The sequence below is a fragment of the Mauremys mutica genome, chromosome 6, assembly GCF_020497125.1.
Source record: "Mauremys mutica isolate MM-2020 ecotype Southern chromosome 6, ASM2049712v1, whole genome shotgun sequence".
NCBI classification, from domain to species: domain Eukaryota; kingdom Metazoa; phylum Chordata; order Testudines; family Geoemydidae; genus Mauremys; species Mauremys mutica.
The window spans coordinates 66,450,461-66,477,204 of record NC_059077.1 but is presented as its reverse complement, the minus strand read 5'-3'; the positions used below and the strand labels follow the sequence as shown (position 1 = coordinate 66,477,204).

At 39.5% G+C, this 26,744-nt stretch overlaps 1 protein-coding gene and 1 long non-coding RNA gene across 3 annotated transcripts; one reads left to right on the top strand and one right to left on the bottom strand.

The window, feature by feature from the left end:
• Window positions 1-863: 863 nt before the first annotated feature.
• SLC25A46 (solute carrier family 25 member 46) lies at window positions 864-25,019 on the bottom strand. The gene is made up of 8 exons (XM_045021869.1): window positions 24,644-25,019; window positions 21,647-21,689; window positions 19,625-19,682; window positions 18,912-18,989; window positions 17,951-18,051; window positions 11,305-11,361; window positions 9,996-10,053; window positions 864-1,916 (listed from the first exon to the last, which is right to left on the bottom strand). The coding sequence occupies exons 1-8, from the start codon at window positions 24,903-24,905 to the stop codon at window positions 1,338-1,340; spliced, it is 1,236 nt and encodes a 411-aa protein (XP_044877804.1). The 5' UTR covers window positions 24,906-25,019; the 3' UTR covers window positions 864-1,337.
• LOC123373094 lies at window positions 7,937-21,205 on the top strand. Of its 2 annotated transcripts, XR_006580560.1 has the most exons (4): window positions 7,937-8,046; window positions 9,163-9,243; window positions 10,995-11,116; window positions 20,522-21,205. It is a non-coding gene; the product is annotated as an uncharacterized LOC123373094 (long non-coding RNA). The 2 variants fall into 2 exon arrangements; XR_006580561.1 differs by lacking the exon at window positions 10,995-11,116.
• Window positions 25,020-26,744: the final 1,725 nt, after the last annotated feature.

Here is a 26,744-nt window from a genome sequence, read left to right as displayed (position 1 = left end):
CAGAACAATCAAAACTTTTTCAAGACTGAAAATCTTGGTTTGGACGTTGGAGGAAGGGAGGAGGAAAAATAAATGTCAGTAGTCATCAAACATTACATATTAATTGTGAAACAGAGTTGAATATTGCCCATCAAATATTTAATCCACCAAACACATTTTTAGGCAAGGACTTAAGTGCAAAATCATAAGTGGAGGCTTTCTTAAGTAGACTGCTGCTCTACGGAAGACAAAGGACCCTGAAGGCCAAATCATTGTGTTTGCATCTCTCTCCCAGGCAGTGCAATCTAACAGAGAGTAACTATAGAAAATAAAGACCAGTTAATCTTTTTATGCTTTCAGAGTATTATTTGAACATGGATACTAAAATCATGTCTCATGATTATTCTTTTACGCAAAAATACCTTGGAAAAACAAATCTCTCAAATTGTGGTTATGGTTGGAAATTTGACTTTAAAAATGGCACTTTTATATGTATCAGCTAATTATGTGCATATTTACTTTATTCAAGTCATAAATTTTAGCTACTATTTACCCTGTAACAATCATGGAACTGTAGAAGAGAGCTACCTAGTGTATTCTAGTTCACCTTGCACATACCAAGACGACAAAGTTCTTATTACAAAATAATTTGCTATGGGCGATGTACAAAGCATAAAACATTTAGTTTATATTTCCCCCTAGATGTATGTTGCAGCAGTGAAAGTCTTGTTTGTATCTGTAAACTGAGAAAACAATGTGGAGAAAAAATGTGGAAGAACAAGATTTTTTTTTTTTTTAAAGTTACCATTCTGACCTAACCACATTAACAGTAAAGGTTAAAACAAGTTTATGAAAGACCAGTAAATCCTCAGATATCTTGCATATTAGTTCTAAATCCAAACCCCTTTATTTATCAGAAGAAATTCATTGCCAAAGATGACAACCACTATTTGTCCTTTAGTCATATAGCGTACGTGAACAGTGCCATTAGAAATGCCATTTTCCATGTCAGTCTACAGGTAGATGCAAAGGTTATCTATACTGAAATGAGATAAGTCATATATATCCTCTATATGAATTTGCCCATTTTAAATTATGATTCTCTTCCACATAATATTTCACATTTCAAGATATTCAAATTCTAGCAATAGTCCTCATTTTAATTTTATGGAATACTTCTTAAAAAGGACATTTTGAAATTCAAATTCCAGTTTTTAAATGAACACTTCAGATTGCAAAAAGAGAAACCACTACTACAGATTCTCATCTTTTAGATTTCATTTTCCTATCCTATTTTTACCATAATTCATTAAGTGACCAGATCATGTCCCAAATGCTAAATCAATAAGAATGTACTTTTAAGCAACATTTTGAAGCAGCATGGAGTAAATAATTTTAGTGAGCTGTAAAACAGCCACATGCAGTGTATACTGTACAACAACAGCTCCAAACCCTTTATAAAAACCCAGCATTCCTTCTTCCCGCTTTATAGTATTGATGCAGTCTCTCATTCCCTCATACTGAGTATTGATTGGAAGCACTTCATAGCCAAGGTCTGTATTGTCAATTATTGTGCGTGTTCCCTGAATATGAAGGCGGTGTAAAACTGTCTCCAGTGGGTAAATCATGACATCAGCACAAAGGCTGGCAGCAAAGCTAGCTATAAGTTCTGGAAAATAAGCATCCAACATACTCTGCACAGAATTGGAGCTCTCTGTTGGAAGGCTCTGGGAATTCTCCCTTTTTAGGGCAAGCAGTACAAACTTCTGGATGATGGAACTGATGATGTAATGAAGAACTCCATGTATAACAGTGGGAAAGGTCAAGGCCATAAGGGGGAGGAGCCGTTTGCTATGGGGTACTCCCATGCCAATCACTCTGCCAATCCCTTCTTTCACACAGTCCAAAATTCCAGGATTATCTCGAATGATTTCACTCTACAACCAAAATGAAATAGTTAAAATTAATATCTGCCTGGCTTGTCTGGGAAATAGTGTAGACAGACAGTAATCAAAGCAGTATTTTTTTACCTTTCAAGGACAGTTAAATATAAATACAAGAACAGCCATACTAGATCAGACCATCTAGCTCAGGTCCATCTAGCTCAGTATGCTGTCTTTCGACAGTTGCCAAGGCCAGGTGCCCCAGAGAGAATGAACAGAACAGGCAATCATCAAAGCTGTCACCCGTTCCCAGCTTCTGGCAAAACAGAGGCGAGGGACACCATCCCTGCCCATCCTGGCTAATAGCCATTGATGGACCTATCTTCCATGAACTTACCTACTTCTTTTTTGAACCCTGATGTAGTCTTGGCCTTCACAAGATCCTCTGGCAAATAGTTCCACAGGTTAACTGTGCATTTTGTGAAGAAATACTTCCTTTTGTTTGTTTTAAACCTGCTGCCTATTAATTTCATTTGGTGATCCCTAGTTCTTGTGTTACAAGAAGTAAATAACACTTATTTACTTTCTCCACACAAGTCATGATTTTATAGACCTCTGTCATATCCCCCCTTGGTCATCTCTTTCCCAAGCTGACAAGTCCTGGTCTTACTAATCTCTCCTCATATGGCAGCCATTCCATACCCCTAATTATTTTTGTTGCCCTTTTCTGAACCTTTTCCAATTCCAATTTTTTTTTTTAATTTTGAGATGGGGTGACCACATCTGCATGCAGTATTCAAGATGTGGGTGTACCATGGATTTATATAGAGCAGTGGTTCCCAAACGGGGGTTCGCGAAATGTTAGAGGGTTCTCGGGAAAAAAATCCCTAATGGTGGACAGAGTTGTCCCTAAGGACCCCAGGGCCAGCAGCCCGGAGCCCCTGGACTTCCAAGAGCTAAGCAGATCAAAGCAAGCATATCGATCACACTGAGATTTAAACTTCAAGACTCCTTATAAGAAATGCAGAGGGAGGTGGATATTTTTTGCTGTTTTTTAAATTAAATAGGCAGCTAGTGTTGTTCTTAAAATTATTATGAAGAACAAGTTTAAGCTTTGTTGTAACGAGCATTGTTTGCCTGGACTGTTCAAGACCTGAATGCTTGTGTAGGAGGAACTCTGAGTTGGCTTCTTAAATCCCTTCATGCTGTTTCACCTCTCATACTCCTTGATGAAACCTACGAGCCTTGTATTATAACAGGCTTATTCAAAGTGACACAAGCGACGAAAGTGAGATCTTGGAAGAGTGTTGCCATTTTCATAATGTAATAAAAACACTGTCATGATAAATAATAATAATACATTGTGTGTAATCAGCATATCCTAAAAACCAATTTTATATTTCCAAGATCACTGCTTTTCTAATTTATACTCAGGTAAAGGAGAAAATCCCTGGAAATATTCATTTTTAGGAGGGGGTTTGCGAGACTTGACATTTTAGTGAAAGGGGTTCACAAGCTATTAAAGTTTGGGAACCACTGATATAGAGGCAATATGATAATAAAACTGAAAATATCTATCCCTTTCTTAATGATTCCCAAAATTCTGTTTGCTTTTTTGACTGCCGCTGCACATTGGGTGGAGTGGTTACTATACTTGCACATACATAATGATACTAGAACACTGATTTATTGATTTGGATCAAATCTGCATATTACAGAATGTAAACTATTTTTTACATAAAAATCTTAAAAATATCAATTTACAATTACCTGTTTTGTTTCTAAGTACCTTAACCCACCAAAACTAAGTATGTACAGTAGTCAGTGTATTCAGAAAGTGTTATTTCATAGCACTGAATCCTGGAAACATTTAACTGTATGAAAACAAGGATATTCTATTAAAAAACTTGAAGGACAAATGCAATTTATTTGGAATTTCTTTACTTTTAAGATAAAATGTGAGTCTTTGCTATGTCATCTATTTTTAATTTGTATCAGTTAAATGTGAAGAGCAAATCCAGACATAACTTTAACTACAAAAATTCAGATAAGTGAGTCTAAAGATTTAGTAGGGGTTATGGTAAGTGTAACAGACTTACAACTATGTATGTTGTAATAATTATGGTGGTGTCTTTCATTCAATTCTTGATGCTAAAATAGTGCTCTTCACCCATGCTGCCATCCATAAAAAAACCGCAAGGGTAATCTTAAGTTATTATTTTCATATTTATTTATTCATATTTTTTCACATTATCCTATTATATCCCTAGATAGTCCTGATAAGCCAAAAACACTGGCTTCCTTTCTGATTACATGTAGTACTTTATACCATACTGAGCCCAATCTTGGAACTTTTATAACTTCAGTGGGAATTAAGCATGAATAAGTCTTGTATGAATGGGGCCATGTACTTGTGGACAGGCAGCACATTAAGATTTACAAACTGTTTTTTGTAAATCTCAGTATACTGCCTACCCACCAGAAAATTAAAAACAAAGGGGAGGTTGCATGTGTGAGTATACCTGTACGCCAGAATACTTTTAGGGTAGTTTGTCAAATGTAGTCCACCAACCTTGATGTGTTGGATTTAGCATTAAGTATACTATAATATAGGTTTTTAAAATTAAAGAATTTTAATGGATCTTTTATGTACGATCTTTCAATAAACAGCACCACACAGATTTTGGTACATGTTTTCTTTTATCTTCCTATCCTTCTCAAATGTAAAATCATGTTATCTTGCTGCACATAAATCACTGAGGTTTTTTAAAATCATCTTTTGGTATATTGATTTTCTTCCCCCAGACATACACTTTGTGTGCACAATAGTGACAAATAATCCAAGGTATGCACAGTTTTATTTTGGCAACATTTTGAAAGCTGAAACATTTAAGATCAAGAAATAGCTTAAGGGCTAAATTAATTGCAAAACACAATGCTGACATATAAAACAGACATTTATAAGGCCTCATAGCTTGCCTATGAGTCAGACTCTCCCATAGTGCTTCACAGTTATGCTAAGAAGAGGAAAAATACCAACTTGTTTTCTCTGATAATTCTACAAGAATTAAGAAAGAAAAATATTTTTAGCGATCTACTAACCACAAGTACCAGTTGCTTGAGCTAGCAAAATATGATGTAACCGCCAAAAAGACGTAAGGAAATAACAGATGTTTGATTAGGAGGTTGGAAATTTATAAAATAAAAGGAAAATATTAAAAATAAGATATTTCTCTATATGAAAAAAGGAAGTAATGAGAATGAAACTGTAAATAATTCTAGTATAAGCATATCAGCTTTTAAGCAAACAATGTAACCAGACAACATACAAATCAAATTGTCATGGGCTGCAGGAGTGGTTTCATAGATCTGGGTAAAGAATATATTTGTTATGAACTAACAATTGTTTAATAACCTCACTCAAGATGAGTTATCGGAGTTTCATTACTGAGTAAATTCGAACCTGTGAAAATACAATTTATTAATTATTAGTGACACCTAATTAACAAACTTAGAAGTCTGCATTTAAAACAGATTATTGGTTTACAGGCCATTGTGGTCTTGACAATCTAGAAGAGGTAATATTTAAAATACATGAAAAAACTTGTATGACTCAATATGGCACTATACCTGCCTGCTGTACTCTCTTTTCAAAAAACATGCAAAAATAAAAATTTTAAAAATTTTAAATTGAATATTTTCTACAGGAGGTAGAGGTAGTATGTAAGTAAGCACTGCCTAGTAGTTCTGATACTAAATTTAAAAAAACAAAACCATAGAACACACATGCACAATTTGAGAATTTTATGTTTTGAAAAATGCAAATACCATGTTTTCCTTTATTTGTAAAGCAAGGAAAACAGAATACTAAAATGAAAACTATCTGCTATAATAGCAAGATAAGCACAATGGAGACATCTAGCATAAATAAACTACAAAGGTAAATTTCAAGTTATCAGCAAAGGCTTTGTTTTAATAAATAGTTGAAACAGCTTCCTCTTACAATGGAAATTTTACATTTCTTAAAAGGAATAGTAGACACTTCATATAAAAAGAATCTAAACATTGTTCATTTTTAAGGCTATGACTTAGTCACAGAGGTCGTAGAAGTCACGGAAGCTCCTAGTCACCATGCAGCTGCCCTGCTGCAGGCACTGTGGGCACCTACAGATCCCCATTTTGTCACAGATTTTTAGTAAAAGTCAGGGACAGGTCACAGCTTCTGTGAATTTTTCTTTATTGCCCGTGACCTGTCCACGACTTTTACTAAAAATACCAGTGACAAAATCTTGGCTTTCTTCATTTCGTCATGCAAAATTGACTCTAGTGCTTCAAAACTACAGACTCAATTTTATGTGTCAAGTGTGCCACCATGTGGTTTAAGGTGGAAAAGACCAAAAAGTGTCAAGATGACAAGAAATTTCTCCAGCTCATAGATTATCCATCTTTAAGATAGGCAAGTACAGCCATTTTACGTGCAGAACTATACTGACAATAACAGGTGAGCAGCATGATTCTTGCAAGAATGCTTGCTGTGTAAAAAACAAATACTCAAAAGCTAGTATTAAAAGTTATCAGTAGCAAGAAAAAAACCTTAAACACTTAACAATTCTCAGCTGCAACCAATGCACCTCTTATAAAGAACCATACCGAAGGGGAGCTCATGTTAATGTTTTTTTTTCAGGACACATCCCAACTCTTCCCGATTCAGAGTAAAAAACTGAAAAGTTAATTATCGTTTCAGTGTTACTACTCAGAGGAAAACTGGCTTACATTAATGTTTCCAGTAACCAGGGCAGACATTTTAACATATTGTGTGTTAAGGGACTATGCTCTGAGATATTCAGACATGCACAGTTAAATAGGCTGAGTATCATCAATAAATTTGCAGATAGACACTCGATCCCAACTCCTGACAAAAATCCAACTGAAATAAACTAAAGGCAATCCATATCAGAGAATTAATTATCCTTTAAAACTACAATAATACACAATGTGCCTACAATGCTCGCAGTTCATGATGTGCAAGTTTCACCCTTCCTTGTGATGCTCACTGAAAAACACCCCCCCCAAATGACAAGAGTTTTAATGATGAAAGGCGCTAGTGTTGACAGTGCTTTGTTGGTGGGGGATGCTCTCCCGGTAACAAAGGTACCACCCTAGTTGTCATCAGGAGAGCTCTCTCCTGGCAACAAAGGGCATCTACACTGTGCACTTTACAATGGTGCGCCTGTTGTGTAACAGCTGCACCGTTGTAAGGTAAGCCATGTAGACATAGCCCAAGATAGGATTCATATGTGACACAGAGGTATCCCACACTGTCACAGTCCTCTCTTTGGAACCCATCAATGCCAGTTCCAAATTAAGCAGAGGAACTGAAAGCATGAGTATTCCACCAGGAACTGACATCACTGCCTCTACAACGTTCTCTAGCTCAAGGGGAAAAAAACGAGAGCTGGGAGTTAAAACTACTTCTCCTATGTGGCAGAGCATCAATTGCTCTTGTACAAAGGAATCGCTGAGATGCCTGTCCATCTTAAAAATATGTAAAAATATACGGAAGTATTAACTATAGGGTGCCTTTATAATGCAAACTATAGTTAAGATTAGAATGTAAATTAGAACCTAATCTCCCTTTTGCTGTTGCTCATAACTATAAAATTGTTTAAACTGAAATTTCCTATGCCTGATTTTAAAACTTAGACACAAACTTAAGTTGAGAAAAATCCCAGCAGCCATATAAATTATGAAAGCATAAAAAAATTCTCTAAGTTCTGATAATACATTTTGTGCTTGACATTTTAAACTAAAAACTTCACGCTTGGTTGGTTACATGGATCTTACTGTGATTTATATTTCGAACCAAGTTTAAAGAAAATTGTTATAAAGATTATCAAATGTTGCCAAACTGTGGCTTTGGTGTATTTTAAGTAGGGCAGAGTTTCAAAGATGATGACCTTCCACTCCAAACTGTTTTGTCCCAGTGCCCAGGATTTCAGTTGTGGGAAGCAGAGAAAGCAAGAGCATTCCAGGTGAACATAAATGCTACGATGTGGCTGCAGGAGGAGCTGTCGTCTTGGAAACAGTCATGTCCTATTAGGCCTTTATGTGCTTTAGAGAGAATCATTTATGCCTTGATTTATACCAGGAAGGGACAAGTCAGTGCACAAGAACTTGCTGCCAGGTATTGTATGCTTGCAATGGCCTGCCCTGCTAAGAAGACAGCACCAGTATATGGCACTAGCTAAAACTTTCAAATGGTCTTCAAGGACAGATCCAAGTAAAACACATTACAATAGTCCAGACTGGGAGTGACAAAGACGTGAATAACTATGGTGAAGTTCATATCTGAATGGGACAACTGGAGGCTAGATCAGAGGTGGGCAAACTACGGCCCGCAGGCCACATCCGGCCTGCAGGACCCTCCTGCCCAGCCCCTGAGCTCCTGTCCCGGGAGGCTGGCTCCCGGCCCTCCTCTGCTGTTCCCCTTCCCCCGCAGCCTCAGCTCGATGTGCCACCAGCGCAAGGCTCTGGGCGGTGGGACTCTTGCAGAGCCGCGGCCTGTCCTGGCGCTCTAGGCAGTGCAGTTGTAGTGCTGCCAGCCATCGATGCTCCAGGCAGTGCGGTAAGGGGGCAGGGAGGTGGATGGGGGAGTGGTTAGAGGGCAGGGAACAGTGGAGTTGAATAGGGGCAAGTTGGATTGGGCAGCGGGGGAGAGGGTGTCAGGGGTTCCGTAGGCGGTCAGGGGACAGAGAGGGGTGGATGGGGCAGGGGTCTCTGGGGGGCGGTCAGGGAATGGGGTGGGGGGGTTGGATGGGGCAGGAGTCCCAGGGGGGCCATCGGGGGCGAAAAACGGGGGGAGGTCGGATAGGGGGTGGGGGCCGGGCCATGCCTGGCTGTTTGAGGAGGCACAGCCTCCCCTAACCGGCCTTCCATATAGTTTCAGAAACCCGATGTGGCCCTCAGGCCAAAAAAGTTTGCCCGCCCCGGGCTAGATTAATATATTCCTGAGTCACTGCTGTCATCTGGGAGTCCAAGAGCACCAATGGATCTACGAAGGCCAAAACTGAGTAATTGTAAGACTGACTCTGCAAAACACTTCCCCCCTTGGTCTGTTCTAATTTTTATCTTCCTAGCGCACTGTGAGGCTCATTCATTTTGGTTGAGGGCAGGTATTTTAAGAGATGTCTGGTGGCTGGGAAAGTGTTTGCTCAGTAATTTAAAATTTGTGAATGGGGTTTGCTGGGCAAATCACACTTGCATTTGTAATGTTTTTGTTTGTTTTTTTCTTTTTTTTAAGTTTACTAGCACCTATGCCCACCGGAGAGGTTTTTTAAGGAACTTGAAGAAAAGGGCCTCCGAGGAGCAGTCTTGGAATTGGGTAAGATGATAGCCTAGGAGAAGGATCCTTGGAACTCCCTACACCTCTAGAGGGAAGAGGGTTGGGGAAACAGCCGAAGAGGCTGGAGTTCACATTCTGCACTAAATAACCTAAGATGACTTCAGGAGAGAAGAACCACTTTTGCCCAGACAGAGAGATGGAGCTGCCCAGCTAAGAGGTGGGGAAAAAGGTTGTGTGTTAATTTGTGTTGTGTCAGCCCTGAGAAGGGGGTTTTGTTGCCTGATCCTGGCCTCACCGGTGTCTTCTGGGAGTGGGCACTGCAGAGAGAGACTGCCCCTTGATATAGAGTAAAGGTTATTAGCATTTCAAGAAGCACAATTAGTAATCAGATTGGATTCCTATCTGCTTCTCTGAAACAGTAAGTCTCAGAGGAACTTTTAATTTTTTTTTGGTAAATACTAGGTTAAAAAGGTAGACTGAGCTCGCAGAGATCTATTAATGATATGCAGGCCAATACCCCACATCTTGGTAAGTACTTTGTCTAGTGTGTCAATGAATGAAGCTGAGTGTTTTTTTTAAAACTAAATATATGATTAGTGTTTAGAAAAAGGTAAATAGAGCTAAAAAGGAAAACCAAAACTTCCATAGCACTGTACAGAAACTCCTAGTAATGTAAATCAATATCCACTGAGAAAAGAGTCAAATACTGAGTTCTCTATATAAATTCTTATTTGTAAACAGAACAGCAGCATATCTTTTTACATGTAATAGACATATAGATGGTAAATTACCTGCACAGTTTCAACCAGGCTTGCTGAATAAAAAGGCATTGCTACCACATAGGTTAGGCTGCAGGAATTAATAAAAAGGTTAATATTTTGTTTATGAATTATATTACTAAAATATCAATATTCTCAGACATAGGATATATTGAGTCATTGAAATCCTCATATTTATACAATTATGAAACCAGGCCCGAGGAAAACTAGTTACATGATACTAAACTATAGTTGAATTTCTACTTCAATTTTAAGCAAGTCAAAATAAAGTTCAGTCAGAAGTTCTGCAAGTAATCAAGTTCTTGATAATATAAAATTTTAGCTTTATGTGGCCAATTCAGAAGTTAACAAGTTGTACAGAAATCAAAATTGAATCACTAGTTCTCTGATCCCTTAAATCAGTGGGGCTCTATGTGGGTGAACACAACTGAGCACAACTTGCAGGATCAGAGACTAAATAGATTGTATTATATAATTAAGGTAATTATGAAATTGTATTTTTGAAGGGCCACAAATAACCATAAGCCACAAATCAGATTAGGAACTTTAAAAAGGAATAATTAAATTCCTACAGTGTTCTCTGTGTGTTTCTTACAGTACACCTACACTGCACACAACTTTCAGTGGCATGTATAGTACATACACTATATGCCCCCTTCCCTAACAGTCATACATAGCATTGTATAAGGTGAGGCACTGCTTGTGTGAGTAGAGTAAGGACATGCCTGAACCCTGTGGATATGTACCTGGGTATATACCCTACTCATCCTGTCCTGCTGCTTCCACCGTAGTGAAAGACTTTGGCTGCAGAGACAAGCTCCAGCAGCTCCCCACACCAGAGCTTTTCACTGGTACGCAGCAATACTCAGCAGTATGGATGCAGACTGCTTTTTAATGTTGCGTGTAGCTAAACACACCCTACATGCCACTGCCAGTGGTGTGCAGTGAAGATGTAGCCTTACACTGTTTATTTGGGACCATCCATACACAATCTGAATTTCTCATTTGCAGCTAAGAGCATCTTTTCAAAATCCACAAAACTATCATCATCATCATCCTGGCAAATTTCAAAGGGACACAGCCTCCTTGCAGACTGAATGCCACCTGGATTGATCTCTACCTAGGTCCTTAAGGTAGTTTAGCTGAATATTCAGTTTACGTACATCATTGGTGATCTTATTACACCACTGAAACTTTTGGCAACCACATGCTTGCTGGCTCTGTAGTGGCATTCTTTGGTCTTCTATCTTAAGAACATATGTTTATATATACACATCTTATCATAAGAGTATTCTCAGTTTTTAGCAAGAGCCATACTTACCTTTTCAGTAGAAGGTGTCCTCCTATTTGTCTGAGGCTCCATTTATGTGAAAGTTCCCTAAAAGTTAAAGCAGAATTTACCTGTAAAATCCAAGGACAGAAAACCCCAAGCATTTATTTCACCACTCTCACAATATTTTAAAACATCAGTTTGCTAATTAGGGTCTACGCATGTCCTCCACAACAGCTAATGGAAAAATCATTATATATTTTGAATTCAATATTTTTATAGAATCATAGACTTTAAGGTCAGAAGGGACCATTAAGATCATCTAGTCTGACCTCCTGCACAATGCAGGCCACAGAATCTCACTCACCCACTCCTGTATAAAACCTGTGTCTGAACCATTGAAGTCCTCAAATCACGGTTTAAAGACTTCATGGAGCAGAGAATCTTCCAGCAAGTGACCTGTGCCCCACGCTGCAGAGGAAAGCGAAAAACCCCCAGGGCTTCTGCCAATCTGCCGTGGAGGAAAATTCCTTCCCGACTCCAAATATGGTGATCAGCTAAACCCTGAGCATGTGGGCAAGACTCACCAGCCAGACACCCAGGAGAGAATTCTCTGTAGTAACTCAGATCCCACCCCATCTAACATCCCATCACAAGCCATTGGGCATATTTACCGCTAGTAGTCAAAGACGAATTAATTGCCAAAATTAGGCTATCCCATTATACCATCCCCTCCATAAACTTGTCAATGTTGATTTACAGCTAAATTGAGCCTTTATACTAGATTTGATACATCATTTTGCTACCTAGAATGGTACATTATAACTATAAAAATTTATTTAAGCAATTATATAGTTTAATTTCAAATTCTTATTAATCTGTATATTTTTATTATGTTAGCAAATGGTGAGTGATATATGTTATGCTTATAAGAAGCACACGGGATCTTTTTCAGGGAAACAGGCAATATGCCGCATTCATTGATAATACAGTAATTAGCATATGCTTTTCAGTTACACATACACACCATGCATACAGTCCTCCCAGTTGATGTTTATAGTTAGCAGTACAGAGTCTGGATCAATCTAATGGCCAGCCAGATTGGTAGCAAAGGGGAGCCAGGCTCTGTCAGGTGCGATCCGATGCTCCTGGAGTTGTGGCAAGATGAACCTAAAGTCCCATGGTCAAGCACCCTGTTCTTATAATCTTTTTTTCCCTCTGTTGAAGTCTATGGATTTTGCTGTTAGTTTGTGACCAGTTACACCTTAATTGGTGTTATCTTTTGATGTTAACATTCCAAAACACCTCCAAGAGCATCATCCTGTTTTGGTTTTGATTTAGTCAATTGTTTTATCTTTAGGGGTGCAAGCCTCCACCTCAGGGTCCTTAATCTGCCCTTCCTTAATTATGGATGCCCATTGATGGGTCTCTGGTGGCATTAAGTCTCTCTTCTTGTTCCTTGACGATCTGGCTATAACAATGGCGCCTTCACACCTTATTTTTTTCTGATGCACGTATTTCTCATTCACACACAGTTTTTTTACAGAGACCTTTAAAGGTATACAGCAGTTTTGATGTTGAGCAAGAAAAACATTGTAAATTAAACCTTACTAAATCTTGTAATCAAAACAGTTCACATTGTGACCTGGGCCTTCAACATTCCTCTAATCTCCTTAACATCGACACAATAAAAGATCCTGTCCCTTACTTACTAAACCTTAAAACAAAGAAATATATATTTAACTAGAGTGGGATTCTATGATTCTATGTTTTAATGGCTCTATTAACCAACGAGAATGCACTTCTCTTTAGAAAATAACTGAAGTACAAAAGGTAAGTTGATTTAAATCAATGATTTAAAATGAGTCTTTCCACTTGTGATTTAAATTAATCCACTCGATTCAAATTACTGTATTGAAGAGAACTCAACTTGTGTTTCAGTCTAGCAAAGTCATAACAGGATTAAACATCTGAAAACTGAAACTAGACATATTCAGAAACTGTCAATAAGGTGCATGCTTTTAAACAGGTAATTAACCATAAAAAAATGTAAACAGAGATGTGGTGTATTTCCCATCACTTGAAGTTTTTACATGACGGCTTCTTAAAATCTAGCTCAACCAGAAGTTACAGGCATGGTGCAGAAACTACTATGTGAAATTCAATAGCACATATTAGGCACAAAGTCAGATCAGATGATCATAAGGCACCTTCCAGCCTTAGGAATCTATGACCCACCCAGTCCCACTTAAATCAAGAACAAAAAAACCCTGAGATTCTGAGTTACCCAAAATCAACAACAGATGAGATCCTAACTAGCCAATGTCAATCACTGAGGGCTCTTAACATCAAGGCTTGCACCTGAAGCATGCTATATGTTATTTAAGTTAGCCTGAAGAAACTCTAAAATGAGATTGATAGGAACCAAAAATAAATACTCTTGGATTGCCCTGCCTACTGTGTCAAAAAGCTACATTTCCCCAAACTCTCTAATAGACCTTTCAAGGATCTGCCCTTCTTGATTTTACAAGGGCATAATCCCTTTTCCTGCATGCTCCAGTAATTTTAACTTTCCCCTGAAGAGCTAGACTTTATGCATCAATTTAGATCTGTAGAAGCAGCAAAGAATCCTGTGGCACCTTATAGACTAACAGACGTTTTGCAGCATGAGCTTTCGTGGGTGAATACCCACTTCTTCGGATGACTTGCATCCGAAGAAGTGGGTATTCACCCACGAAAGCTCATGCTGCAAAACGTCTGTTAGTCTATAAGGTGCCACAGGATTCTTTGCTGCTTCTACAGAACCAGACTAACACGGCTACCCCTCTGATAATTTAGATCTGGATGCTGAATCTGTGTGAACAAGTCTTCTGCCTTGGTACACATTGACAATATGCTTTTTCCCTTTTACCAGTGTCTCTGTGTTAAGGGAACTGGTGGAAGTGTATGTTCCAACAACCTACTCCACAGGAATAAAGAGACCAGTGCGATCACACACTCATGAACTATGAGGTAATAAAAAAAAAAAGGTAATAATTGGAGATATACCAATCTCCTAGAACTGGAAGGGACCTTGAAAGGTCATCAAGTCCAGCCCCCTGCCTTCACTAGCAGGACCATTTTTGCCCCAGATCCCTAAATGGCCTCCTCAAGGATTGAACTCACAACCCTGGGTTTAGCAGGCCAATGCTCAAACCACTGAGCTATCCCTCCCCCCCAATATGAGCAATATGCAAGAGGTAGTTCTACCTGCACGCTGGCATGAAGATGTGAAAGCAAAATGGAATTAGCATTCCAAGGAATAAACCAAGAGGGTCATCCTGATTCTGGGGACAAAACAATAAACTTTGGGAATATAAAGAGAAGGCAAAAAGACACCTTTTTTGTTCTTCACTGAGGAAGCAAAAAGGATAATGCTTTTTGCATTCATGAAAGAGGGATCCCAGCCTGGCTTGTCTGGGAAATAGTGTAGACACAGACAGTAATCAAAACAGTATTTTTTCACCTTTCAAGGACAGTTAAATATAAATATAAGAACAGCCATTCTGGATCAGACCAAAGGTCCATCCAGATCAGTATGCTGTCTTTCGACAGTTGCCAAGGCCAGGTCCCCCAGGGGGAATGAACAGAACAGGTAATCATCAAGAGATCCATACCCTGTCACCCATCCCCAGCTTCTGGCAAAACAGAGGCTAGGGACACCATCCCTGCCCATCCTGGCTAATAGCCATTGATGGACCTATCCTCCATGAATTTATCTAGCTCTTTTTTGAATCCCGTTATAGTCTTAGCCTTCACTACATCCTCTGGCAAGGAGTTCCACAGGTTGACTGTGCGTTGTGTGAAGAAATATTTCCTTTTATTTGTTTTAAACCTTCTGCCAAGTAATTTCATTTCTCTGCTCCCTCACAATGATTTAAAACAAATTAAATTTTTTTTTACTTATATCATAATAATTTTTAAAAATAAACCCATTTCAAATGAAATCTTCAATTTAATATAAATATTGTAAGGCCTAAACTACTTATAATCACATAAAACACTGATATAAAAAAATAAATATGCTGAATCCATAAGTCGCTATGAAAAACTTTGAGTTGAAGGCTGCTTTTCTATATAAAGAAAGAATGGGGGGGGGAACATCTAACTTCTGAGGTCAGCTTCATAAATATGGAACAATAGGTCAGCCTAAGGCTACGTCTACACTGGGGCGGGGGTCGACCTAATATACGCAACTTCAGCTATGCGAATAGCATAGCTGAAGTCGGCATATCTTAGGTTGATTTACCTGGCCGTGAGGATGGCGGCGAGTCGACCGCGGCCGCTCCCCCATCAACTCCGCTTCCGCCTCTCGCTGCGGTGGAGTTCTGGAGTAGACAGCAGAGTGATCGGGGATTGATTTTATCACATCTACACTATTCGGGATAAATCGATTCCGAACAGATCGATCACATAGCCATACCTTAAGTAACTTGAGAGACTGCCTCATTTTCAAGAGACTTAGAAGAACAGAAACTTAAGTTCGAGTCACTTTCACATAGGCGTATTTGAAAATTTTCCCAGGATGACCTCAAATAATCAGCTTAATTCACTGACTAAAGTTAGTCCCTCTGTTTAATAAATCATTTAGTTGTAAGCGTGAAACATGTTTTATAAGATAAGTTTTATGTATCTAAAACATTTAAGGTTGTTTCATTTACTAAAAATTAGGGCCGTCAAGCCATTAATTGTGTGATTAAACAATAATATAAAATACCATTTATTTAAATATTTTTGGATGTTTTCTACATTGTCAAATATTGATTTCTATTACAACACAGAATACAAAGTGTACAGTGCTCACTTTATTTTTTATTACAAATATTTGCACTGTAAAAAACAAAAGAAAGGGTATTTTTCAATTCACCTAATACAAGTACTGTAGTGCAATCGCTTTATTATGAAAGTTGAACTTACAAATGTAGAATTGTGTTAAAAAACAACTGCATTCAAAAATAAAAATGTAAAACTTTAGAGCTTACAAGTCCACTCAGTCCTACTTCAGCCAATAGTTCAGACAAATAAGTTTGTCTATTCCACCATTCCAGAGGACATGCGTCCATGCTGATGATGGGTTCTGCTTGATAACGATCCAAAGCAGTGCAGACCGATGCATGTTCATTTTCATCATCTGAGTCAGCAGAAGGTTGATTTTCTTTTTTGGTAGTTCGAGTTCTGCAGTTTCCGCACCGGAGTATTGCTCTTTTAAGATTTCTGAAAGCTCCACACCTTGTCCCTCTCAGATTTTGGATGGCACTTCAGATTCTTAAACCTTGGGTCGCGTGATGTAGCTATTTTTAGAAATGTTATATTGGTACCTTCTTTGGTGTTTTGTCAAATCTGCTGTGAAAGTGTTCTTAAAACGAACATGTGTCGGGTCATCATCCGAGACTGCTATAACATGAAATATATCGCAGAATGTGGGTAAAACAGAACAGGAGACAAAATTCTCCCCCAAAGAGTTCAGTCACAAATTTAATTATCGCATTTTTTTTTTTTTTAACAAGCATCATCAGCATGGAAGCATGTCCCCTGGAATAGTGGCGAAGCATGAAGGGGCATACGAATGTTTAGCTTATCTGGCACGTAAATACCTTGCAACACCAGCTACAAAAGTTCCATGTGAATTCCTGTTCTCACTTTCAGGTGACATTGTACACAAGAAGCAGGAAGCAGTGTTTCCCATAAATGTAAACAAACTTGTTTGTCTTAGTGATTGGCTGAACAAGAAGTAGGACTGACTGGACTTGTAGGCTCTGCAGTTTTATACTGTTTTGTGTTTGAGTACAGTTGTGTATCAAAAAAAATCTGTATTTGTAAATTACACTTTCACGATAAAGAGATTGCACTACAGTACTTGTATGAGGTGACTGAAAAGTATTATCTCTTTTGTTTATCTTTTTACAGTGCAAATATTTGTAATAAAAAATATAATGTGTGCACTGTACATTTTGTATTCTGTGCTGTAATAGAAATCAATATACTTGAAAATGTAGAAAAACATCCAAAAATATTTAATACATTTCAATTAGTCTTCTATTATTTAACAGTATGATTAATCACGATTAATTTTTTTGAGTTAACTGTGATTGACAGCCCTAACAAAAATACAATATATCACTGTTTAATTAAATTCTAGTTGCCATCCTAATGCAGCTTGACACAAATGAAGAGAAAAAGTTAAATATGTAGTAAACAAGCAATAGTCATCATTTTGAACACTAAAAATGTATAGGTAATAAGAATCTGAACATATTAAGCTACATAATTGTTTAAATAAATGTATGCAGTTATATAGTCTGGTTTAAAGAAGTTTAGGTGTAAATCAACATGCTTTAATGGTTATATCAATCAATGGAATGAACCTTTCTTTAGAAAATTACTGAAGTACAAATGGAAAAGTTGATTAAAATCAAGGATTTAAAAGGAGGCTTTCCAGTTGGTTATTTAAATCTCCTTGATTTAAATCAATCCATTGACTGAAACTACCTAGGGAATATCTGGCTACCACAACAGAATAAAACTTTTAAATAACTGCATATTTTTAATACCTTACATGGTATTCAGTAACAAATGTTAATATTCAGTTAACAGGGCATGATAATTAACCTGTTAAATATCACCAAAAAAAAAATAATAAAAAATGGAAGTGTGATACCTTGGCAAAGGTGTAAATTCGCTGATGATGCCTTCTGTTCCAAGGGTTATGCCCTGAACTATGAAAGTGCTCCCCATTCCTTTCCAAAGAGCTCTTGGACCCTGTAATTTAACATTTCCAGTTAGATTCAGTAACATGAAAATTGGTGATAATACATTTCACACTTTTAATAAAATTGTAGGAACACACTAGAAAGGGGCCCAAATTGAACACTGGATCTGAACGTTCCCAAATTAATGGAATTTAGACCCTGATCCAAACAATGATCATCTCTAAATACTTTTCATATCAATAACACTTTCCATCAGATAACCTGAAAGAGCTTTACAAGCATTAATACATTAAGCCTCTCAACAATAGTTTTGGTATGCATTATCTCTATATTTCCGTTGGGCAAAATGAGGTACAGAAAGGCTAAGTGATTTACCCCAAATCACCCAGCCTGTCCTCTGCAAACCCAGAAATACATTCCCTTCTTTTAACTAGTCTTGGACTTTAGACACAAAACCATCCTTCTATTGTATTAACATGGATAATTATGTTGAATTTTATAGTGAATTCAGAGCGCAGTAGTCTTCCAAAATTTAAAAAGTCACTATTTAACTTGAAATATTCTTATCCACAAAAATATCTAATACTTTTTGGAATCCTGCTGAATTCTTGGCCTCAGTGACGTGTGTGTGTGTGTGCGCGCGCGCGTGTGTGAAAGCATACACACACGCTTTTTTCCAGTAAATATTAAGCACAGTGAAATAAAGGACTACAGAAAGTGAAGTTCTTTATTAAACTCTTTTTAGTAATTAATAAATATAAAACTTAGAAAAATATTTTCGTAATGCTCAGCTAGCATCTTAAAATATTTAGAGATGAAAAACATTTCTGTTTCAATAAATACATATGCCACAACTGTATCTACATAATTTTGTTTTATGTAATGCTATAGAGGGCTCAAAATACTGACCTGGGTCTTATTGATGCTGTACATAATATTGACAATAGTAAATGGAGTGAGATGATAATTCCGGGCATGATAATTAACCTGTTAAAATATACATGCATGTATATAAAATAAAATGCTGGAATATAAACAATTGTTGTTAAAATACTTAGGTGATCAATATTCACTTAAATGTTACAATTCAAACTGCAAGATCATCTAAACAAGGACTGTTTTTCTGAGGCACCTTGAACATTCTTCAGCACTCAAACATTAATAATACTTTTTAAAATCTTCACTGCCACTTAAAAGGACATAGATCAAAATTCACTTGCAAATTTAGGTGTTAAAAAAAGTAAGATTTGAAAAAAAATCTTAAAAGAAAAAATTTCCTTTTTTAAAAACAAAGTCCAATGGAAAATTATTTGTAAACACCAAAACATTTTACTAGTGCATGAGAACCCGACAGTAATTTCGTTAGTAACCACTTAAACGCTATTTTTCTTTATTTTACGTTAATTATCCAAACTAAAAAGACAGCATGAAAAGTGAAAGTAAATTAGATTAACATTTTAATTTAAGTGCTAAAAGTTACATAAGGAAGTTTGTTTTTAAAACCTTTTTTTACCTGACAGTGTCTTCTTAGAAGTCTTAAGCTTCCTTATAACTCTACAATCAGAATATATACAAGGTCTGAAACTAGATTACATTCAATTGCAGAATTTAAAAAGATGTACCTGACATTGGCGACGTAGAACAATGCAAGGATGTGCCAAAACATTTTCTGTAAATAGACTTTAAAAGAGGAATGTATTTAGAAGTAGTGAAAATAAACTGAAACCTATTAATAGCTGATATTTTTCTTTAGCAGCAAATTAATATTAGGTTTACAATATTTGGGGAATACACAAAACTACGTCTCAATGTTAGTCCACATCTTGCCAGCAGGTATTTTTGGAGAGTGAACCAAATACTTTCCAACAGCCCAAAAGGTCAGATGGTCAGAAACCGATCACCCACTCCCTAGGGGTACAGTTGTACAAAAATTAATGCGCATACCCTCCCCCTGTTAATATGAGGAAATAAGCAGAGACACAAAGTGAGTCACCCATGACCGCAGAGCTGGTCAGTGGCAGAACCAGAATTAAAAGCTCCCAACTCCCAGTTTTACAGTCATTCCTCTACACCACAGAGCCTCTCAAAGAAAGGCCTTCTTCTATATGTCTACTAGGTCCCTACAGTATATTAATGGAGGTTGATATGTATGAAGTGGTTCAACAGTTGACCCAAAAACCTCATTCACCAGGCACCTTGAAAAATCTATTGCATTTGACATGGACTTGGAGAGACATCACAATACGTGTTATGAGAACAGAATTAATCAGTATATTAAGGTCCACCATTTTCTCAACAAAAACAATATATATTTCCATACATAAGGATAGCAGCTTTGGATAGTTTTGCCACCCCAATATTACTGCTCTGGCATGCTTTGACATTGTACTTGGTGATATTTGCGCCTGCTTAGGGAGGATTAATACTACCTGGAAACATTCATTTGAGTGACCAATGCACAAGCACTCTTCCCAGAAGCATTTCAGAATTCTCAGACGTCTCTCCATATTTAACTGCAGATTCTCAGCGACACCCCTCCCTCCTACTCAGGAGTCAACACTGTCTTGATTTTAGAATCATCTCCTCTAGATTCCTTGCTCTGATTACCCACAATAAAATTTGAAGATGTTTCTCCAAAATAGAGGTGAGTGGAAAATTACATCTTTAACTATAACTAGTCAGTCATCAGGTACATATATCTCTTGGGCTATTTCTCTCTCCAGTTCATCTATGCAGCATGAATTTTAAACTGGGCAAGACTCAGCCTTTTGTTTTGTTTGAACAGGATCCCAAGTTGCCAAATAGCACAGGCATGCCGATATTCTTCAGGGGTTCCTTGCACTGAAAGCAGACACCAGCAGAAGTATAGCTATGTTTTCATACTTTACTCATTACCATACTATTTGATAGCCTTAAGATATATAGGTCTAACTCATTGGGGGCCAACTTTGGTCAATATGAAAATCTCTGCAGTTCATGGGATCCATGCTAATAGCTTCAAGCATCCTTTGCCATTACATTTGAAGATACGGGGCAGAGGCTATGAGCTGGAGAGAAGACTGCTGAAAAAGCTAATACTGTAGTTATAATGTTCATTTCTTGATTGGTTTCATTCAGTGCCAACAGCAGTAAACCTAATGGCTCCATGTGCACTCATTCTTGTAAATCATCCTTATTTAGACTCAGACAAAATGTAAGAAATACAGCACACACTATCTAGTTTACAGTATATATTATTCTTCTGTCATTATCTAATCAATATTTTAAGTACTGTTTCTGAGGTTTAAAATTCAAGAACACTTTGCCAATGCAATTTCAACTAGTTCCACTCTACCAACACTATTGCTTTCTAAAGTCCAAACACATTCATGCAAAACATACTGTAGCAACTTATATGTTCCGAGGTTTCCAAAATTCCTGCCCTATATAGATTTTTTAATCAAACCCATCACTGTAGTAACTGAAAGAGCTGCAGTACCTTAGCTTGAGAGAGAAGGTAAGAGAAAACAATTAACTTTGTGCTAGATTTTTAAACTCAGTTAAAGCCATATTGTAATTTGAACTCAGGGAGCATGACGGACTACAAAATGTAAAAGCCATAATTATCAGTGAAAAATATGTTTTACACAGAACAAAATTCTTACCTGGCAAGGCCAATACCAAAGCCTGCAAATCTATTCAACTGCTCTGAAAGAAAAAACAACAGAAGACTATGTAGCACTGATATTTACTGCAGAACAGTGAGGAAAGAAATAACTGTAATACAGAGTACCAAAGCAACCCATTTTATAGCTTGGTCATTTCAACAAATTCTAAGCACTGCACCACAGTGTACAAAGTATAATACTTTTGGGATAGTTTTGCCAACTCAGCAAAAGTAAAATATAATTATCTACCAAAGACTACTTGCATGTGAAGTGCTTGGTTTATAAAAATTTGTTGGAGCTCAAATACAAGTAACTTATTTGCCTTAAACTGTCTACATGAGGAAAAGAGGGACTGGGTGCCTAATGGAACTGGGAACAATTTGACTGACATCTGGGAAAACAAATTGACCCAAATCTATAATGACCAAAACATGTTCAACAGCATGTGTGACATGAATATGGTCTCAGTCCAGTTCTTAATGGACAAACGTCAGTACCATAATGCCACAACAAGAACTGGCAGTACAGAATCAAAAGGCACAGACAGTGAACCTTTTACTTTTAGAAGTCCCCGCCACATCAATGTTGGGGCATATTGGTAAAAAGGCATCACAGGGAATGTTGCATCACTGCTACCAAGCCATACTTAAAGCTTGTCTCCACTTACCGGAGAATCGATGCGCAGCAATCAATCAACAGAGGGTCGAGTTAGCGGGTCTAGTGAAGACCCACCAAATCAATTGCCAATCGCTCTCCCGGCAAATCCAGTACTCCATTGAAACGAGAAGCATAAGGTAAATGGACAGGAGAGTTTCTCCCGTCGACCCAGTGCAGTGTAGACACCACAAAAGGTTGACCTAAACCACGTTGACTCCAGCTATGTTATTCATGTAGCTGGAGTTGCATAACTTAGGTCGACTGAGTCCTGTAGTGTAGACCTGCCCTTGGTTTGCTAAAGCTGTGTGTCTAGTACTGTCAAATGGGAACTTTTTCCTAACACTAAATTCACTTTAAACCTTATGATAGCAGGACACACAAATGTTAGTACTGTTAAATGCACAACCAAAAATTTACATTAATTTCTTCAGAAAGAGGGGAGATTGAAATTCTGGACAAGTGTTTTGAATTTTTTCAAATATTTATCTGATGACTGAAAATACAGAACTAATTGATTATAATGATTCCCTGGAATAGCAAGCTGCTTAGGTTGTTTTGATCAATAGCTTCCCAATTAAGACTTACAACTATGGAGTGACTACTTTCAGTCCTAAGGTTTATTTGGTTTTCATTATAAGCCTGATTTTGATTCTCATTTTCTCAAAACTGAAAATCTTTTCCATCTGAACTTTTGTACATGTGCTCTGTAGCCAGCAAAGAATTTATATGGAAAGTTTCAGGTTAGATAAGGAGTTTATGAAACAGAATTTGAGAAGTTAAACATGCCTAGCTGTATTTCCGAAAGCTTGGTCTAAAAACCTTCAAATTTGTTTTATAAAATAACCCCCAAAGAGATCAAATCATAGGACTTTTTTTTGATAAAGCCGAGTGCAACATTTTTGAGATAGTAACCATAGATTTTTCAATGATACATCCAATCCAAGAAGACTTCATGAGTTTTGCCAAAAGACCAGTGGGGATTAAGTTTCCTTCAGCCCAAATTTATAAACCTGGATGCCTAAAGTTAGGGTCCTAAATCTATATTTAAGTTCCTAGATTAAAAGTAGCCTGATTTTCAAAGGTGCTGAGTGCCTACAGTCCTGAATGAAGTCAACTTGCAGACATTCAGCACTGTTGAAAATCAGGCACTTTTATACACGAGCTTAGATATGAATTTAGAAGCCTAATTTTAGGGATGTAGATTTGAAAAGCTCAATTCACTGATCTCTTTCCACCTGTAGATACTGTCACAATGTTAACCAACCATTAGTCTTTCTTCCCCTATGGGGAGTCTTCCAAACAAGAATCAGACTCCTCTGCTTGTTGTGTGCCATGATCCCCAGCTGCCAATTGCTCTCACCCAAGAAATCAACAGTTAGAACACAAAAAGATTTCTCACTCATTGCAGTAAGCACTCTCTCTCTGCCCTTACAACTTACAAAGGCAGAGATAAGAACTTTTGCTCTTTGCCCTACAGATACTTATTCTTTGCTTCAGTAGCTCTTCCAGTAGAGCTATCAAGTCTTATCAAAAAGTGAAAGGTACCAAAAGATTGGAGAAAAGTGGTAGTAGGAAATAAGGCAAAGAGTGATCCTGCTGTCTCACAAGTCTAACTTTTACCTCCTCCCCTCATCCAGAGCTATGGGGCTCAGGCTTTGGTCCCCCGGGTCATGTAGAAATGTTTGTTGTCACAAGGGTGTCACCAGGGGCAGCTCCAGGCCCCAGCACGCCAAGCGCGTGCTTGGGGCGGCATGCCGCAGGTGGCGCTATGCCGGCCGCCGGGAGGGCGGCAGGCAGGGTGCCTTCAGCGGCATGCCCGTGGAGGGTCCACCGGAGCCGCGGGACCGGCAATCGGTCCACCGGAGCCGCGGGACCGGCAATCGGCAGAGCGCCCCCTGCGGCATGACGCTGTGCTTGGGGCGGCAAAATGTCTAGAGCCGCCCCTGGGTGTCACAGTGCAATGAAGTTTAAGAACTCTTGGATTGGACCATAAACTCTTTGGCGCAGGGACTCATTTATACTATGTGACTCTGATACCTTTGGGTGCTGATCCTGTAACATTATAACAGGAGCTGGGATGTGGGGAATCCCCTGCCTCCTAGGACAAGGGGCAGGTGGATTATTTTGTATCCATTTTCCTTTACTTGGGACTGTTGCTAAACCAGAAAACACACACACACAACCAGGGAGACACCCTAATAAAGGTCCATTTCTACCTCCATTGTTCCTATGCTCCCTTCCGACACCCCTCGCCCTGCGCTGCCCCCTACCTAAGCCCAGCACCGCCCCCTCTCTCCGTGTCCTCCGCCAGAGCCGCCCCGCCCCGGCTCCCCTTACCGGAGCTGGTGCCGGCGCCCGCAGGGTACGGCTCGTCGTTGAGGCCGACTCCCCCGAGGGGGGTTCCGGCCGGGCCGGCCCCGTACTGCGGGGTCCTCTCCCCCCAGTGCAGGTTGCGGCTGCCCGGGATGTCGGGGGGGCTGGAGACCCAGTGGCTCAGGTCCGAGGAGGAGCTGTAGGGCTTGGCCCCGGGGCCCGGCTCCTCCCGGCCGCCCCCCCTGTAGCCCAGCCCATCGAAGCCCTCAGGGCGCCGCGGCTGCATCGGGGAACGCGACGAGGGCGCGGGCGTCTGCAAACTGCCGCGAACAACAGCGACCGAGGAACCCGGTGCTGCCGCCGCTCAGCATCTACTTCCGGGTCGGAACCGGAATCCGACGCCCTGAAGCCAGGCAGCAGCCCTGGGAGTCACGTGATCATGGAGCTGGGTGCTGCGCTCTGATAGGCCACTAGGCCTCTCCGACGCGGCCGCCCGCAGCTCTGGTGTCCTGCTGGTCTCGTCGGGGCGGGGTATAGGTTGCCCTGAGTGTCTAGCTCCCTGGCTGGGTCTCTGCCCGCGCTCTGGGCTGTGCTGGGGGCGGTGTCACAGTCTCCCTGCCCCTCTCAGGGGCTGGGGAAGGCAGTAGAGGCCTTGTGCGTGCTTGGGAGTCGGCTCCAACTCAGGCACCAGTGGAGATAGGCAAAGGTAGCTTTGCAGCGGTTGTGCTCACCCTCTAGTCCGGCAGATTTAAATTCCAGCTGTGCTTCCTCTTCCCCAGTTGGGGGTTGTTGCCCTGTAGCTGATCACTGTGGCTCAATCCCAGACATAGACAAAGCCTAAGTAGCCTCTCTATCCTACTGCAGACAGGGTAACCAGATGTTCTGATTTTATTGGGACAGTCCTGATATTTGATGCTTTTTCCTATAGGTACCTATTACCCCCCAAACCCCAGTTCCAATTTTTCACTCTTGTTATTTGGTCAGCCTAATAGCTTAAAATAAGAATGGCCATCCTGGGTCAGATCAAAGGTCCATCTAGCCTAGTAGCTTATCTTCTGAGAGTGGCCAATGCCAGGTGCTTCAGAGGGAGTGAACAGCACAGGTAATCAAGTGATCCATAGGCACCGACTCTGTGGGTGCTCCGGGGTTGGAGCACCCATGGGGAAAAATTAGTGGGTGCTCTGCACTTAGCCAGGCTCCCCCATCCTTGCCTCCTCCTCCCCCGAGTGTGCCGTGTCCCCATTCTTCCCACTCCTTCCCAATGCATCCTGCCTGCCGCCTACCAGCGGTTTGGTGGCACTTAGGACTTTCTGTGAGGGAGGGGAAGGAGCGGGGACATGGCGTGCTCAGGGGAGGAGGCAGAGAAAAGGTGAGGCAGGGCAGAGGTGGAATGGGGGTGGGAAAGGGGCGGGGCTGGGGGGAAGAGGCGGGGCCATAGGTATGGGGGGGTGTTGAGCATCCACCAGGCAGAGGGGAAGTCGGCGCCTTCCTATTGCCAATTGTCAGCTTCTGGCAAACAGAGGCTAGGGACACCATGCCTGCCCATCCTGGCTAATAGCCATTGATGACCCTATCCTCCAAGAATTTATCTAGTTCTTTTTTTTAACCCTGTTATAGTCTTGGCCTTCACAGCATCCTCAGGCAGAGTTCCACAGGTTGACTGTGCATTGTGCAAAGCAATACTTCCTTTTGTTTGTTTTAAACCTGCTGCTTGTTAATTTCACTGTGTGACCCCTACTTCTGGTGTTATGAGAGGAAGTAACACTTCCGTATTTACTTTTTGCATACCAGTCATGATTTTATAGACCTCTGCCGTATCCCTCCTTGCCCTTAGTCATCTCTTTTCCAAGCTGAAAAGTCTTATTAATCTCTCCTCATGTGGAACCTGTTCCAATATATCTTTTTTGAGATGTGGTGACCACATCTGCACACAGTATAAATTAGAAAATATTTCACATTCACACAGATTAGTATAGACTTGATTTCAATCCCAATATAACAATAAAATTCAAATACACCTATACCTCGATATAACGCTGTCCTCAGGAGCCAAAAAATTCTTACAGTGTTATAGGTGAAACCACATTATATCGAACTTGCTTTGATCCACCAGAGTGTGCAGCGC

Bases quoted from the DNA above. Each gene is read 5' to 3' on its own strand.
- SLC25A46 (XM_045021869.1), bottom strand. From the start codon at position 24,905: ATGCAGCCGCGGCGCCCTGAGGGCTTCGATGGGCTGGGCTACAGGGGG. The intron at 11,362-17,950 runs GTATCACACTTC...TTTAACTTTTAG, and splicing joins GAATTTACACCTTTGCCAAG to GGAACTTTCACATAAATGGA. The intron at 10,054-11,304 runs GTAAGTATGGCT...TAATTCCTGCAG, and splicing joins GGACACCTTCTACTGAAAAG to CCTAACCTATGTGGTAGCAA.